The 12,638-nt window shown below is 43.5% G+C and overlaps 1 protein-coding gene across 2 annotated transcripts in view; it reads right to left on the reverse strand.

Annotated features, from left to right (window-relative positions):
- The window catches only part of tgfbr1b (transforming growth factor, beta receptor 1 b), a 35,521-nt gene extending 24,543 nt beyond the window's left edge, over positions 1-10,978 (reverse strand). For both annotated transcript variants that reach the window (XM_085362570.1, XM_085362569.1), the window contains exon 1: positions 10,912-10,978. In XM_085362570.1, the coding sequence (XP_085218696.1) occupies positions 10,912-10,975 (64 nt within the window). In that variant the 5' untranslated portion in view covers positions 10,976-10,978. The remainder of the gene's footprint in view (positions 1-10,911) is intronic.
- Between the last annotated feature and the right edge of the window lie 1,660 nt (positions 10,979-12,638).

Consider the following 12,638-nt stretch of genomic DNA (forward strand, 5'->3'; position numbering starts at 1 on the left):
CTGCAGACAAACTGCAGCTCCACCACCCCGGAGACAAGAAGGCAACAGAAGTCCAGACCACAAGACCTCCTGTCACCAGCTGGAACACAGGCGAGCACAGGACAAGGCTCTCTGAGGAGCCGTCTCACTGACATGAAGCACCAGCAGGAGTCACGTGGAGGGGGGTCCCGGCTACATCTGTCGAGATGGGGCCTGTTTGCAAAAGTGCTCTGATGTTGTCTAAGCTGTCGCTTCCTTGCACGATGTGATGTGACCGCCTCCCCACACACAGCCTTCATAGCCCCGCTGACCGTCTCACAGCTTATATCATCGGGTCTGATGAGTGTTTGTCCAAACTGTTAATCCTGAATTCAAACTAATAATAAAAATATTTAAGGAGGAAGGAAAGGGAGCGTGTTGGTGCTGTTCATAGATCCTGCAGACGATCTGTTTAGTTTTTGAACATCTGTATTCCAAAGTTTGGGAGTCTTTATGTGACAGTCTGACTTTTACTTTTATTTTAGTAATGATCAGCTCACCTCTAGCCAAGCCCAGGGTTTCCCAGCATCACACTGATCTACAGGTCACATACAGAAGGATCCTCGTCAGTGTCACAGATGTCATCAAATGTAATGACTGAACAGGAGTTCTTGGTGTGTGTGTGTGTGTGTGTGTGTGTGTGTGTGTGTGTGGTAGTATCCGAGCTTCCATCAGTGTTACAGAGACGCAGCCTCACATTAGAGTAGAGCAGACCATCATTTATACATTTTCTAAATCACCAAATGATTACATGAATATTCCCGACAATGCAAACCACAGCTGCACGTAACACACAGTGCTCATAAGAAAAACTCCTGTTGCACTTAAAACATGCTTTAAATAAAAAGCTCAGTGAAACAACAATATAAGGTGCTTCAGTCAGCTGCAGGCTTGGAGAGTAAAGGCTCAGCCTATAAACCAGCACTGTGCACCAGTCTCTGTTTGAACATCATATAATAATGTTTATGCTGTAAAACTGTTTGTAGAACAAAGGAATAAAGTTGTGTGGAAGTTAAACAGGTGATGTGAGCGAGCCCTCCCTCCAGCTGTTACAGTGTAAACAGTGATCACAGGCGCTGCTGATGGATGCTGGGAAATGTGTTTCACCTCCTTGGTCACAGCTCTGTGTCTTTACTTGTCACAGTGTGTGTAACAAACTCCTGCAAACGATGGAAACATCATCTTCACTGCTGTCATCGGGCTTTTTTGCTAAAAACAAAGACACGTTTCTACTGCAGTCACCGTGCTCGACCATGCTTCAGCTAACACACCCCACAGAGGGTCTATGATTTAAGGTAAATAATAGAGTTATTCAATGAGTCATTGGAGCACTAGCTCCCTCTCTGGTTAGGCAGAGACATTACAAGTTAAATACAAAAATCTAAACTCAACCTTAGATATCATGAAGTGGGGCACTGACAGATGATTACATCACTCTCACAGACAGTGAGTGAGTGAAAGTAGGCCCGGCTGAAGAGGCGGGGAGACCTGGAGCACTTTAATGGAGGCCACGACGGGCCGGCGTCTGAAGCCGCTGACTCACAGCTCAGACTGAAGCGTCTGCTCTGCTGCTCTGGCCCCGTCCTACATGACAACACACACTGTGTGAATCAATGAGTGTGTAGCACACAGAAGACACCACTTTACTTCCTCCCATGGTACAAAAATGAAGCCAAACTTTTCCTGTTTGTTGGAGCTGCCACGTTGTCTGCGCAGTCGTGACCTGAGGTGCAGTCACTGCGCAGCCGCTGGATACATTTATGTGGCGGTTTTCAAACGATTAGCTGATGGGTTAACTGTGACTCATGAAGGTAAATCCAACCACATCACTCTAATGACAAAGACTCACATGTGAACATGTTACAGTTCAATACCACACGTAACATCCCTCTGTGGCTCCTGTTCTTAACGTGGTGGCTGGATTAGATTAGGCACAAGCTTGTTGCTAGCTAGCGATGCTACACACCTATGTTACTGTCGTGCTCTAAGATTCGGCTCTCCTGAGTTCTTATCCCACCACAGACCGATGGCATCAGCTGCACACACACACACAAGCCCAGAGTCAGAATTATCTGGAAATTAAACCAGCGGTGCTTTCAGATTTTAACATCAGACTGAAGATGATCTGAAACTGAAGGTTCGATCCGGTCCACTCACAGAGCCCTCTACAGCCGGCTAACATGGACACTTTCAATAAAAACAGCAGCAGCAGGTTTCATAGACGTACAATTTATTCTTTATTTAACTACAGGACCCAGAGTCCACACTGTTATGCACAGATACATCCACCCCAGAGAAAAACTCAGACACCATTCCTGCATCCAGAGGTTTGGAGAAACTTCCTCCCTTTCCAGATGTTCTGCTGACCCACTGAGAGAGAACTCATTTCACAAAAAGACAACAACTATAAGTAACTGTAACGAGTCATTGGGGAACACAGACTGTTGGTTACAGCACAGAAACACTGTTGCTGTTTTAATTCTGGTTCTTTTACTTCCATCAGGTGTGTTACAACAAACCTGGAAAATGTCACTAATTTTACAGGCAGTGAGTGAAGAATACATTTTCTTCTTCTGCATTAAATCCTCCATTAATGACAGCTTACTGTCCTCACACATGTGCAGGCACACAAACATGCTGCTCTTTGCACTTATTTAATGATCAGCTCTACACATGATCTGAAAAGTCCAGCCTGCTGCTCTTAGTTGAATAATAAACTGTACTGTAGTACTGTAACGGTAACGTTTTGACACAACCCATCTCAGCTGCAGGAACATCCCTCAGCTCAGAGTGATTCTTTAGTCAGGTTATACTCATTTATGTTCACAAACTAGCTAACCAACACCAACGCCAACCAACTGCTCATCTTAACTAGCTAGCTAAGGACGTTCATTATCGATCGACTTACAAACGTGCCGATAACTTACTGAAAGGGTCCTGCTGTTGGTTAGTCCAGTTTACTGCAGAACACCACGTGCTGTCAGTCCTGGTTAGGAACAGGAATCCAGAACCGGTTCTTGTAGAGAACCCAGCAGTAGTCCATAGGGCTGTGCGATAAGACCAAAATCTCATATCCCGACAGAAGACATTTATCGTCCCAACAACGATATATATTCTGTGAATCAGCTCGACTTGTGTGAAGTGTTTTCAGCTGGGCGTCGTGTACCTAGAGTTTTCTTTGTATTTACTACACGGCGTGCTGCGGGGGAAAGCCTGTTCTAAGGTTTATTTTTTAGCACCCGACGTTTTTGGGGTTTTTTTTGCTTCTGGTCCGTAAACACTCTGCATACTATTTCACATAATTCAGTTTATTCTGAAAAATCTCAACAGGATCTTAGCTTTATTGTGAAAGGTTTATGTGGAAAGCAAACAAGCGGACGGCGGAGCCACGCGTCGTTGTTGCTAACGACAACGCATAAAAGCAGACGCTTGTCCGTCCGTAGTGTGGTTATATTAACCTCCTAGGACCTGGCGTCCACATATGTGGGTTGTCTAGACCAAAATACTTAATGTTTCTGGGCCTGATATCCACTTACGAGGACGTTGAGTGGAACATGCATGCCGTGGAAGAGTTCGGTTGTTAGGAGGTTAAATATAAGACAAAGACAGAACTTTAAGAACCAGTGACCATCAAAACCATGAAAAATATTCCAGTAAACAGTTTGTTTTGCAACACCACGAAACAAACGATGGGGTAATATGAAACAATAGATGTTTTCATATCATCAGACGGTATATATCGTTATATCGAACAGTAGTCTAGCTGCTTAGAATCATTCGTCTGCCTGCCTATCCATCCCACTTGTTGGTTCTCGCACCCTCGCTACGGTCAGCTGACTTCAGTACATGTGTCGGAGGACGAGGGAAACAGCGGTGCAGTCCACAGCGTGGACATTGCACAAAAAAAGACGAGCGCGATGGTAAAGTGGAGACTGCTCCAGGCCAGAAACGAGTGCACGATGCTGTTAGCACAACTTCAGCATGGACAGCATGCTAACGCTAACCTAGCCAAGAACCGAGAGTGCTGTTAAAGCTGAGTGAACGCAGACTCCAGTCCAGCAGCCTGAACTTCAGCAAGATGAGCAGTCGGCTGCATCTTCACCTGTTTGTAGAGCACAGTCACTGTGTTGATCACTTTCCAAGTCTCTGCGTGCTCGTTTTCATCTGCTGCTGTGGGCTCGACAGAGAAAAACATCACGTGTGTGTCCTCATTAGGACAGGCACAAATGTGTTAGGGTGTGTGTAGGTTTAAATTGTTAAATGGCATTTTACAGAGTAACATCAAATGATGAGTGTGATGAGCCAACACTGATGACAACACAGAGGGAAACACCTCCAACATCTGCCCACAGAGCACGAAAGCCATTTGTACAAATGTGACGTCCTTAAAGCACACAGCGAGTTGCTTCTCTCTGCTGAAGCTGTAACAAATACATGTAAGTGTGTAAGATCAATGCCTGAATGTTACAATTAGGGCTGAGCGATATATCGCATTTGCGATAATATCGCGACATGATCAAGTGCAATTTTCTAACCGCAAAGGCTGCGATTATACTCTGGACATGTCCAAATTCATGGGCTGCATCCTCCTGAGGCCGCATTTGTAGACCGATTACGTCACAGCGACGCGCCGAAGGCTGTCCAAATTACTACCATATCCCAGAATTCATAGCGCGGCCCAGCCAAACTCCAGTTTCCAGCAATGGCGGCCGCTACTAAGTTTTAAAATTACTCATACTAATCTTTCTGGGTCACAAAATAAACTTTTAACATATTTTCAGGCGAGAAAGTAGTTGTGTAAACATCAAATATCTGCTCGGTTTATCAAGATATCCCATATTTGCAAAAGTGCTTCGACGTTTTCAGAGGCGTCTGCTACCCACCAGCTCGACAGCTAGCCGGGAGCTCGAGGGTTACTGATGCGGCCGAGAACGGCACAACTCCCGGCACATCATTTTCAGATCACCGCGGAGTTTCGCTGCTCGGGTTAAACGTAATATATAAGTCACTTAGACAACCTAAAAATGTTATTGTTGGGCTTTTTTCAGTGTTTTGTTTGTTCGTGAGTAAATCGGTTTGGCTGAGATTAAAGTTATTAGATTAGATAAAATAAAACTTTATTAATCCCCCGGGTGGGTTCCTCCTTGGTTTTTACACAGCTGACTAAACGTCAAACAGAAAACTTATTAAACAGAAGTATGAGACAGTCGAGAATTTACGCCAGTGTCTGGTTATATTTTAGATAGCAAGAAGCAGACGGCCGAGTTTATTAAACTCCACCGAGACAGCGGTGACGCTAATCAGAACTAGACCGTCCAATTTCACGCCTTTAAATTTTAAAGGCGTGTTTGTGTGTGTGTTTATACAATTGCTATTATGTTTGAACTTTATGTGTAATGTTACTGACTGCAGAGATCAGTAAGATGTGTGTATTTTTTATTTATTAGTTTTATTTATTTAATATTATTTTTTAATTGAATGACTGTCTAGTAGTTCACAGATGTCGAAAAACTGAGTGTGGTAAAGCCACTGATTTTGTTTATGTATATTTCTGCAATCTGCACATTGTACTGACTTTCATTTTAATGTTTACACCAGGGTTCCTTGTCAGCACTTTATGCTCAGATGTTTGTAAGCTAAAAATAAACTATTGTGTATGTTCAAATATACTGTTGTGATTGAAGAAGTTAAATAAAAATGTCAGTCATCAATTCATGCATCACCTCATGTCATCATAACAGAGGTCTGTCTTCCAGGAAAGAACAGTTTAAAATTAATGTAATATAGTATTGGCCATACTATAAGATGTATTGCTTGTCTTTGTTTAATAATACAGAAGACAAAGACCTTAAAAAATAATCGCATATCGCATCGCAATCGCAATATTGGGGCAAAAAAAATCGCAATTAGATTATTTTCCATAATCGTTCAGCCCTAGTTACAATGTGCTATTACAACTGAAGGCACTGCGCACGTTCATGCACAGTAACAGTGACTGGGATTAAGGCTGGATGAATATATCGACCTTCGACGACAGGCTGAGCCTTTCGCCCATCGCTCTCACACCAGCGATTTATTTATCTGCCCACGAGTACGTTTGCTAATAATGTTGGTGGAAGCTAAGAGAACGAGTCAATGCAAAAAAATAATAGAGCTGTATTAACGGCACAGCGATTCATTTACTGAAACTCAGAGCAGAACGACCGGCAGCAGCCTGCGTTCAGAAACAAAAACATTGAATTTTAATTAAAAACTACAATGATGGGAAACAAAGAGACACTGGCTTTGTTTTTCCACTCTAAACCTGTTTATCTGTCTCACACACTCCACCAAACAACAGACACAAATGTCAACACAAAGTAAGTAAAAATCTAAATGTCTCACCCAGCGAACATTAATAAATCTCAGACGTAACGTTAAGTCTTTTACCTCAAATAAACGAATAATCCAAACAGCAGCTGCATTAATACTGAAACAAGCAAAAGGTCAAATATCCCCTCCAAACAAAACGTGTAAATTCTGAACGTGCGAATCAGTCTGTGCATGATTACAAGGCTCCGCCCATCAAAATGTCACCTATCATCGTTCACTGGACTGACGATTGTCCACTGGAAAGAAATGTACGTATCGCCCAACCTTAACTGGGCTGCTCGAGACCTGACTGTAGATAACGTCAGGGTCAGCTGCTCCACACAGGCTGTTTATGACGTGAACCAGCTTACAGACAGAAACAGCTGCCAACACTCAGACGGTGCTTACTATTAGTTTATCACATCATCACCATCATTTGCCTCACACAGTAAACACTGAATCACAGCATAGAAAATGATGTTCTTATATTTGCTGTGTTCCCGTGTAACTCCGCCCCTCCTCCCTGACTGATGCAAAATTCCCTCCAATCATCACACTGAACTGTACTGAAGTAAAAAGGACTTTACTAATGCACGACCTTTATCGGTTAATATTCATCCTAATCTGGAGCCGAGATATTGACCTGAACAATAAGTGGCTTTTATCCCAGCAGTGTGATGTTGAGCGTCAGGTCCTGGCATGAAATGATTACAGCACAGCATCTTCTCCTCTACACTCACACAGGATGGTAAAGAGTGTCCTCTGCTAAAGGAGGCAGCGAGGCTCCTTTCCTTAGTATCTGGAGAACTGGAAAAGCTCGCATTGTGACCACCACACAGACACGTCCAGGTCACGTCTCTTGCAAAGTGGGCACAGACTCACAGACATGCTGACGCACAAAAACACACAGATACAATAGTGTCTGAACTCTTTTGGCTCCCAGAGTCTGACGGAGTCTGTTTAGACTCCATGCAGAGCTTACTTTATTTGACTGGAGTTGAGATTATTTACTTTTGCATTTAACAGAATGTTTTCTTTAAACAAATCAAACTTTAGTAAGCAAAGGAAATACAAACAGACGCTTTGGTTGTTGTTGACAGACGTGTGCAGTTAAACTTAAAAACACTTTTCTCTTCTTACTGCTCATTAATAATCGATCACTACAGTAACCAGCAGCTTCAGCCCTAACATCATACGCTAGACGTCGTCCTCAGCCAGACTGAAGCTTTCCCTCAGAAACACGGGCAGCAGCCTCTCCGTCAGTGACCGAGGGTTATTCATCAACACGTTGTTGCCAGCGGCTGCTCGTGTGGCTACGACCACTCAAATTAGTTGTGGTTCTTTAAGCAAGGACAACGGCTGTCTGGGGTCACCCACATGCCTGGCATTCCTCCACTGCTAGTCCCGATGGTGGGAGAACACGGTGCACGGAAAAACCTCCACAACAATAACATGTTGTATAAACACCCAACAGTGACGCATGAGCAACACAACCAGACGCAAAAAACAGCAACTGACCGTCTGTGTCGATTTTTACTGTTCTAACAAAAACATCTGTTCAACCCTCCATCAAAGGGGAAGCAGAGCGTCCACTGGTGGAACAAAATCCCATTACCACTGGGTCACTAACAAACAGCCCGTCCTGGCTCTTATTGCAGGATTCATCAAACAGCATTGCGGGATTAACACAGAGGCTCTCCTCTCATTCAGCAAACACAGCAGCAGGGCTGCCACAGACCATTATTGTGATAGTCGACTAATCAGATCATCATCCATTGGACGTAAAACTACAGCTTATTGCACCAGCAGCATCTGCTCTTATATAACTATCATTAGCTTACAGCTTTAAGTGTTTCAGGTGCTAACTACAAATAAAGACAAGATGATAGTTTATTAAAGTTTAATGAAGTTTGCAGATTGTTTCGGTGAAGTTTAATAAACTCCTTGCTATCTAAAATATAACAGGACACCGGAGTAAACTCTCGACCGTCTCACACTTCTGATAATCAGCTGTCTGCTTGATGTTTATTCAGCTGTGTGAAAACTATAACTTTAATCTCAGCCAAACCGATTTACTCAGGAACAAATAAAACACTGAAAAAAGCCAAACAATAACATTTGTAAGTTATCTAAGTGACTTATATATCATGTTTAACCTGAGTAGCGAAAGACAGCGGTGGGTTTGAAAATGATGTGCTGGGAGTCCGCTGTTCTCGCCGGCTCCACTGAGCCCTCTAGCTGGTGGGGAACAGCTGAAAACATCGGCGCACTTTTGCAAACACGGTGTCTTAATAAACCGAGCAGATGTTTGAGGTTTCCACAGCTACATTCTCCCCTGAAAATATGTTAAACGTTTATTTTGTGACCCAGAAAGAGTAATAAGAGTAATATTAACACTAAGTAGCTGCCGCCATTGTTGGACACTGGAATTGGCTGGGCCGCGCTATGAATTCTGGGATATGGTGGGCCACAAAGGACACACCCGACCCATCCTTCAAATCTGGGGAAATGAAGAACGCATTTTTCGGCCGCGTTTGGGGGAGTCTTTGAATTTGGACAGGCTTCACCGCGTCGCTGCGAAGCCTGTCTTAAATCCTGCTACTTATTCCTGCATCTTTCTGGATCTTACACAGCTTCAAACGACGCGTCGACTATTAAATCAGTCGTCAATGTAATCGTGACTAGTCGACCAATCGTGGCAGCCCTAACAGCAACAAACATCATAATCGATTCAAAGTTAGCTTCCTACCACACTGTAACCATGTGACATCGTGGCCTAACCCTAACACTATTCAATAATTACTTGAACGTCACCCACCCTCGTCTACTCTACTGAGCGTCCACTCTTCTAGCAAAACTTCAACAATAGGAAACAAAACAACAGCTCTTGAATGGCACTGCTTCTCTGAGGTTCGTGCACCATTTCCAGCTCATCTGCTGCATTTATACATTTGCAAACATGCGTATACTTTGAATTCTGTATGTAGTACTGTGTACGTGGGCTAGTCTGCAGGAGATCGGTTTCTACGTCTCAAGATATGTCACGATTTTCATTACTTACTGTGCTAAAAATGGAGGAGGAAAATGGGAGGGAAGAAGGAAGGGGGGGAAGTGACAAAGCACCACCTCGTGCCCGTTAGGGTGGAGGATGATGAGTACTAGTGACACCATCCAATTTAGCTTGCTGCCTGTGCTCAGCTGTGTGCGGATGCTGCTGAAGCAGGAGTGGGAGCTGCATGGGTGTGGTGCTGAACAGCAACGTGGCACAGAGGTGGCAGTGAAGATGCTCTCATGCAGTCTACACTGTAATCCACAGCCACTCGTGGTCCAATTAAAATCAGACTTGCGTTAATGTGAGGATAACAAAAGAAAGAAGGACTGATGATGCTCCAAACGTGCAACATGACAAGCCTCCCGCTGAACAAAGAGCAGAAGTGCCTCCCCTTTGTTTGTGTCCCTGAGCCAACATATCATGAGTATATGAGGACCCCACGGGGGGCTTTAATGACCTCAGCTGAAATCACGCTTCCCCACTCATCACGAGCCTCTCTGTATACACAAAGGAATGTCACACAATGAAGCGCAAAGAACACAGATGCAGGTGAAGGCTGTACCTTTAAGAAAACCCTTCACCTGTAAGAGTCACGCGATGGTTTTAGCGACCACGATGTTTTTTTCATGAAAAACGAATAAAAATCTGGGCTCAACACTCGCGAGCACGAGCAGCAGTGCACGCGCCTGCCCTCGTCACTAACCGTGCTGGCTACTTCAAAGCTGCGTTTCCTTAAACACTTCCACTGTAGCCGACTACGCTGCTGCAAACATGCAGCGGAGCGATGCAGCGCTGGCATTTACGCAGCAGCGACTTCAGCATTTATTTACACGAGTTTCTTGTTGAAAGTTACAGCAGCGCTAAACGAATGTCTGACAGAAGCTAACGGGCTAGCGTCTGCTCGTCAGGCAGAAAACTACTGAAGTCAACCAGCAAGTTACTCTTTAAGCATTTATCCACGTAGAATAACGGAGTTATTTATCAGACTCACATCAAAGGTTAGTAATGCTCCTCAAGATGAGTCCCGACCAGAACACTAACAACGCGTTTGAGATGGTAAATACAGATATTTACATAAATCCCAGCAGGAAAAAATGCTTCTTCCCAATTTCAATTAATGTTTGACAAAAAGCAAACAGCCGTCCGTGATGCGGCCAACTTTCTACCAGCCACACTCGGACTGTTCCTTCAGACGGTCCTGTGCTGGTCCAAAGCAGGGTCGGAACGGGTGACCAAAACCGAGCTTAGCACGCTGAACCGTCTCAGCGCCGTGTGACTTGTTGCTGCCTTATCCTTTCCCCCCAGACTATAAACATTCATCAGGCAGACTGGCCGCAGACCCTACGCCATTTTAGTTAGACACAACCCGCTTCTTGGGGGTTCTTGAACAAAGAGCACTTCTAAGGGAAGCGAGTCGAACCAAGAGTGCAAGTTTCGACAAATACACGAAAACACACGCACATCTACTGTGTTCATTTCAGATCACTTACCATTATTTTCTTGTATCCTTGTCCCAAAAAGAAGGACGACCACAAAAAGCCGTACTGCACCCATCGTGGCTGCGAACCAGACTGCCACTCGACTGCTAACTTCTCCCTGCGCAGAAGAAGACGGCCGCTGATAGGCTGACGGAGCAACGAGCCCGCCTGGCCGGGACCTGCTCAGGAGTAGAGCGCGCTGATTGGCCAATGAACGTACGACACCCCGCCCACTAGAGCAACTGTAACGCGCCTGTAAACAAACCGTGTTCACTGCATTAACAAAGAATGTTATAATTCAGTTACATTTATATTACTTCAGTACTACACCGTGTTCGTATATTTCTAATAGAAACCAAACCATTCTTAGAGAATAGAATAATAAAGTCTTACAAAGGTGATATGTGCTTTTCTTTACACTCATTTCTCAGAGTTTTTATCTGATTTAGTGCAGACAACATGTCACCAGCTGCTCTGTTAATATTAGCAGCAAACTCAAATAGCAACCAAACGGGTTTAGGGGAGGAAGACAGGACAAAGACTCTGTCGAAGAGAGCCAGCGATGAATAATTCCAAAAAATGTTATTGCAGATTTGTGTATTAACACATAGTGAGTGAAGAAGAAACACCCAGTGCATCATGGGAATCCCCGGCAGCCTACACCTATTGCAGCATAACTAAGGGAGGATGCAGGGTCACCTGGTCCAGCCCTAACTATATGCTTTAGCAAAAAGGAAAGTTTGAAGCCTGATCTTGAAAGTAGAGATAGTGTCTGTCTCCTGAATCCAAACTGGAAGCTGCTTCCACAGAGTAAATACTCTGCAAGTCTGCATCCTCTCCCTTTCAAACCATTCTGCAAACTCGGGCTCTGGTCTGACATACATTTCTGTTTTCTACAAATGGTGAGTTATGTTTGCATCACACAACAAATATTTGTATGTCCTGTATTCCTTTATGCTTTTTCAGTTATGACGATAGGGAAGGCTTTTTGCATTTTAAGATTTAAGTTGTAAATGCTTTGAAGGCTCAGTTGGTTGACTCACTTCATAAAAATACTTAATTAACAACTAGTAAATACCTGAATTAGCCATGAATTGCAAAATGAAATAACACATAAACCCTCATTTCATAATCTGTGCATGTATAAATGTGCATCTAAATATGTTGTTAAACATTTACTTGGACTTTCTAAATGGCTTTAAGAGTTCCTAAATAACTTGTTTGTAGTTTCCAGAACAAGCCATAAGAACACGTTAAAGTAAAACTATGTCCAGGCTGCAAACAGCTGCTGATAACAGAGCAATGAAGGCAGCATACATGATAAAGATGAGTGCTGGCCCCAGCAACGCAGCCATAGCTGGATCTTCAACAGCTGCAGTCAAAATTGCAGCTTAAGCTTATCAAAGGTTATAGAGTCCTGGGTAAAGTTTATTATTATTATTAGTAGTAGTAGTATAAAAACAGCAAACACAATTAATTTAAAAAAATTTCAATGGAATTTCAAAACACATCCAACCTACAGTATCTGCGAAATATGTAGACAATTTGATTACATACAAAACATGTAGTATGACAGCAAAGACAAATTGGTCAGCTTCACAGAGTTGAGTGTTTCTTCTTTGATTGGTTAATGCTTACAAGTGGAGAAGCAGACAGGAAATGCCATTATGGACTTCAAAATGTGACATTATTGACAAACAGTTTTATGTCAAAAAAAGATGACATTTGTTTCTATTCCA

The sequence above is a fragment of the Diplotaxodon limnothrissa genome, linkage group LG9 (genome assembly GCF_057381915.1).
Source record: "Diplotaxodon limnothrissa isolate DT_005_m linkage group LG9, D_limnothrissa_male_GT1.1, whole genome shotgun sequence".
NCBI lineage: Eukaryota > Metazoa > Chordata > Actinopteri > Cichliformes > Cichlidae > Diplotaxodon > Diplotaxodon limnothrissa.